Source organism: Trifolium pratense, linkage group LG4 (assembly GCF_020283565.1).
Source record: "Trifolium pratense cultivar HEN17-A07 linkage group LG4, ARS_RC_1.1, whole genome shotgun sequence".
NCBI classification, from domain to species: Eukaryota; Viridiplantae; Streptophyta; class Magnoliopsida; order Fabales; family Fabaceae; genus Trifolium; species Trifolium pratense.
The window spans coordinates 55,370,321-55,375,139 of record NC_060062.1 but is presented as its reverse complement, the minus strand read 5'-3'; the positions used below and the strand labels follow the sequence as shown (position 1 = coordinate 55,375,139).

General features: G+C 36.8%; 1 protein-coding gene across 1 annotated transcript; it reads left to right on the top strand.

Annotated features, from left to right (window-relative positions):
* The first annotated feature begins 1,237 nt into the window (after positions 1 to 1,237).
* Positions 1,238 to 2,324, top strand: LOC123881559 (glycine-rich cell wall structural protein 1.0-like). Its single transcript, XM_045930272.1, has one exon. The coding sequence runs from the start codon at positions 1,343 to 1,345 to the stop codon at positions 2,102 to 2,104; it is 762 nt and encodes a 253-aa protein (XP_045786228.1). The 5' UTR covers positions 1,238 to 1,342; the 3' UTR covers positions 2,105 to 2,324.
* The last annotated feature ends 2,495 nt before the right edge of the window (positions 2,325 to 4,819 follow it).

Below are 4,819 nucleotides of genomic sequence, written 5' to 3'. Positions count from 1 at the left end.
TAGGTTATCCACAATAATTAATTGATCTCAAATATGGATAAAGAATGATTGGACATTTAATTATTTCTAAATTGCATGTGTTGGTACTTACATTTATTTTAAGTTTTTTTTGTTCATTATGTTTAAATAAAATTAATCCCGCAACTGCGATCGGTAGATGTTATAGTTAATTTTTTATTTAAAACATCTAAATAGCTAACAGACACGTATATATAAATAATTTTAAGAGATGTCACATGAACATTTTAGATAGGGTTAACTCCAAATTTAACCGAATGACTAATCTTTATCTTTATATATATAAAAGTTACTAAGTCTCTCAACTAAACCTAATTTAACCATAATCCTAACCCTAAATATTCATATAAAAATGTTAAAAAAATACTCAGCAGAATTCTAACCCATAATCTTTTGGTTACTCTTCTTTTTAGGCTTACCACTACAAAAATTGGATTTATTGGCAGAAATTATCCTCACTAAGTGCCATTTTCCGCCATTAAGTGTTAATTTAGTGGCAGAACAGACCTGCCACTAAAACACTCTCCAGTAAATTTTGTGGCGGAAATATCTGCCAGTAAATCTGTGAGAATGTGTGTGTCAGTAAGGCTGCAGATTGCCCCCTAATTACTAGACCAGCCCGCTATAATAATTATTAAAGATAAAAAAAATATAAATTGTATATTTAGTTTTTTATTTTTTTAAATTTACGATGAAACCGAGGATTGAACCTAAGAGCTTTTAACTACTACAAAAATTCATCACCATTAGATTAATTAAACCTAGTTTCATTATTCAGCTGCTTGTTTAATTCATCTTTGGAACATTCATTTTATCATAGATTACTTCTCTTCCTTCTGTGAAATTGTCACGAGACGAACCTCAGTCCGAAAGGAAATTGAACCTCTATTATATTGCTAATACTCTAGCTTAGGAAACATGTGCTCTATAAGATGAATGAAATTTGGTTTACAATAAGAAGCTCTTGCACAGCACAATGTGAATAAGATATAGCTATAATGGGTAACAGCATAATCACACTAAAGTTGGTGTAATAGTGTGAATATGTACTTGTTTGTATCCCACCTTGTAGGGACAATTGAATTTCTCATCTATGCATGTGCTTGGGCCACTCTCGGCACAAAGAATTTCTTTTATGTTTTAAAGAAACAGAGTTTTTTATTATAATTTATGTTTATGTCGTTCTTTATTTCTATATATCATCACATTACTACATGGGACAGCACAAAACGCGCTTTTATAATCTTACTGACCCAATTCAATTCCTATAAATACCCATCTTATGGAGTGAAACCTCAATTGTAGCATTTCAACATATTCCAATATGACAAATTCGAAAGTTCTAAGTGTTTTTTTCTTTGTTATGTTAGGTTTGGGCATATGCTCTGCCGCTAGAACACTCCTCACCTTTGGTGTAGATCATGGCATTGGTGTTGGTGTCCATGGTGACATTGGTGTGAGTGGAGGTGGAGGTTATGGCGGTGGTGGAGGTGGAGGGCATGGTGGTGTAGATGGACATGGAGGAGGAGCTGGTGGAGGTGAAGGTGCAGGTGGTGGTGGAGGATATGGAGGTGATGCTGTTGTTGTTGGTGGTGGAGGAGGAGGAGGAGGAAGTGGAGGTGGTGGTGGAGGCGGTATTGAAGGTGGTGGATATGGTGGAGGAGCTGGCAAAGGTGGTGGGGAAGGATATGGTGGAGGTGCACAACATGGTGGTGGTTATGCTGGTGGCGGTGGAGGTGGGAGTGGTGGAGGCGGAGGTGGTGGTGCTGGGGGTGCTGGTGGTGGTTATGGAGGTGGGGAAGGAGGTGGAGCTGGAGGTGGATATGGTGGAGAACATGGCGGAGCATACGGTGGTGGAGGTGGAAGTGGAGGTGGTGGAGGAGGCGGTGCTGGTGGGGCACATGGAGGTGGATATGGTGGTGGTGAAGGAGCAGGTGGTGGATATGGGGGTGGGGCAGCAGGCGGTGGTGGTGGTATAGGTGGTGGCTCTGGTGGCGGTGGAGGTGGTGGAGGGGCACATGGTGGGGGATATGGTGGTGGTGCTGGAGGTGGTGAAGGTGGTGGCCACGGTGGATATTATCCTTGAGCTTACAATGAAATTCCATGTTATGAAAGAATATCAAGCTCCTCTAACTATATAGTAACAAGAATAAGATATGGTTATGTGGATGCTTTAAACTACTATAAAAATTTATCTTTACATGTGGTGAAACGTTAATTAATGAATGCAAAAGTATGTTGATGACTTGTAATTTGAGAGAGTTTTCGGTGCTAGTAACCGTAATTAATTAAAGGATCTTGCTAAACGGTGCTCCAAGATATTCTTTAAACATTCTATTTAAAAAAAATTATTCAAAAAGTTAAATAGTACAATTTCGAATACGTTGATTTTATAAATTTACATAAAAATTATATAAAAATTTACTATTTAAGGTTTTAAAGAGTATACCGAAGTCACTCGTGTTAACCTTTGCTTTAACTAAAATATTGCAAAAACATAAATATAAATCGCACATTTAGGATGCATGCGTTTCATGATCTATTTCCAAAATTGACGTACATGAACTTCCGCTTTTAAGTGTTGATCATATTTAAATGGATGGATTTAACGATTAGGTTGATTCAATAATCGATGAGATTATCAATCAAGTGATAGTGAGAATTAAATAATAGTTCAATTATTGCAATTTCTCAACTAAGTTAAAAAACATTCATGCTAGAGAGCAGTTTGATGTGGAGTGGAAGAGCATATGGGCGATTTCCTGTCATTTTGCTTGGTCATGGAGGAATAAGGAAAAGCATGAAGTAAATTTTATCGTGTGCTGCATATTGACAAGGAGAGTAGGAAAGTAGAGAAATTAATTAGTTGGAAACCTCCGCCGGTGGGATGGGTTAGATTGAATACGAATGGGGCTCGTAGTGAAGATGACTCGATTGGATGTGGTGGAATTATTAGAGGGAGTGATGGTGAATGGTTGAGGTGGATTTGATAAATTTGTTAGCTTTGGTAGTGCGTATTTAGCGGAGTTGTAGGGAGTTTTTGAAAGGCTCACTTATGTTATAAGATTTAATTTTTCACATGTGGAATTGAATGTGGATTCTACGGTAGTTGTTCAAGCCATCACAACAAATGGTTGTGGTAGTATGAATGGGAGGTCTCTTGTTGAGAAGATTTGAAGACTCTTAATTTTGGATTGGGAGGTGTCGGTGAAACATTCATACCGAGAAGCTAATCAGTGTGTCGATGCTCTAGCTAATCGAGGGTACTGTTCTATGAATTTTGAATGTGTTTTCTTTGATATTTGTCCTAATGACATTAGGCATTTGTTAGTAGCGGATGTTTTAGGGATCGCTACCCCTCACTTAATTTCGGTGTAATCTTCTTTTTTCGGGCTCAAGCCCTCTTTTTTATAAATAAAATAAAATAAAATAAAAAGAATTCATGCTTAAAAATATGAAAGTGATGTTTACAAATATGAAGAGTTTTAATTTTAATCTTTGTAAAAATATGTTTTTGGTGTTAGTGTTTTCATTTTGGCTTTGGATGTTTTGTTTTATTTCTTTTTTTGGGTTTTGGTTTTGTTTTATTTCTTAGCAAAATATGTTTAAGTTAAAATTAATCTATGCAATAAACTTCAGAATATTCATCCCTGATGAAAATGAACATCAGAAAGTTCAATATAAATTTCATAAGCATCTGCCCAAAAAATGTTCATCATATACCTTCATACTCACTTTAATTCACGGATCAAGAAACATACTGAAGGGATTTTAAGAGGGGTTTTTCAAAATTTTAATCCTCTTAGCGGAACAATCCCGATGAACGGATCTTGATTAAATCATTAATCACAAATCAAAGAACACAAAACCACAAGTTTATGTGTTTACCTCTTGAAGTGCAGAACCTTTGAAGTAGAAACTGTTTCTGATCACGAGCAAATCAAAGTAGCGATGCATCTACTCAGTCCACACGAACAGAACTTCTCCGATGATCGGTGCTAGCCAATTCCACCAGAGATTCAGAGAGAATAGGGTTTAGAGAGTGGCGGCTAGGTTTCACTTTGTGAATTAGGTTAAAGCTTACAAAACTTCATCACAAGGGTTCTATTTATAGAACCACTTGTGTGGTCATCAAACCAAGCACTGCACCGTACCTTACGGTGGACCGCATTTCTCTATTTTCATAAATTAAATAATAAGTCATACTTAATTATTTAATTACTAATAAGTCCTACTTATTATTTTATAAATAAGTCTTACTTATTTATTTCTCTCATCTATCTGTTCTTTGTGTGTGACCCTATAGGTTCTCGTAACGTTGGCAATAATATTAAATCACATATTTAATATTATAAACAGTGAGCGGTATCTAGCAACACATCACTGCTACCCAAGTGACGAGAATGTCATGTGATCTGACGAAACCTTTCCGTGATAACGATCTTGTGTATAATTACCCCTTTGCCCTTATATCTATATTGAACACAAGGCATAGATCGTGTCACCCTTGTATGGTTCAACATCTTATTTCTTGATCCCAGAATATACTGAACAACGAATAAGCTCAATATCTCATATTGACTTAGTTCGGCGTGGCCACGCATTTTATCAGTCATATTCCATCAAGAGGCCTACAGATATTGCTCCTGTTATGTAGGAGGGGCAAATTCCATCTAGGTCACTCATGTCTCTCAGCATGATTTGTAGAGTACCCATCAACCGACTTTATAGTCATCCTGTTACGGACAATGTTTGAACGGCAACTAAGTATTCTACTCCACATCTAGGGTCCATAGTGGTT

Coding starts and splice junctions, on each gene's coding strand:
- LOC123881559 (XM_045930272.1), top strand. CDS start 1,343: ATGACAAATTCGAAAGTTCTAAGTGTTTTTTTCTTTGTTATGTTAGGT.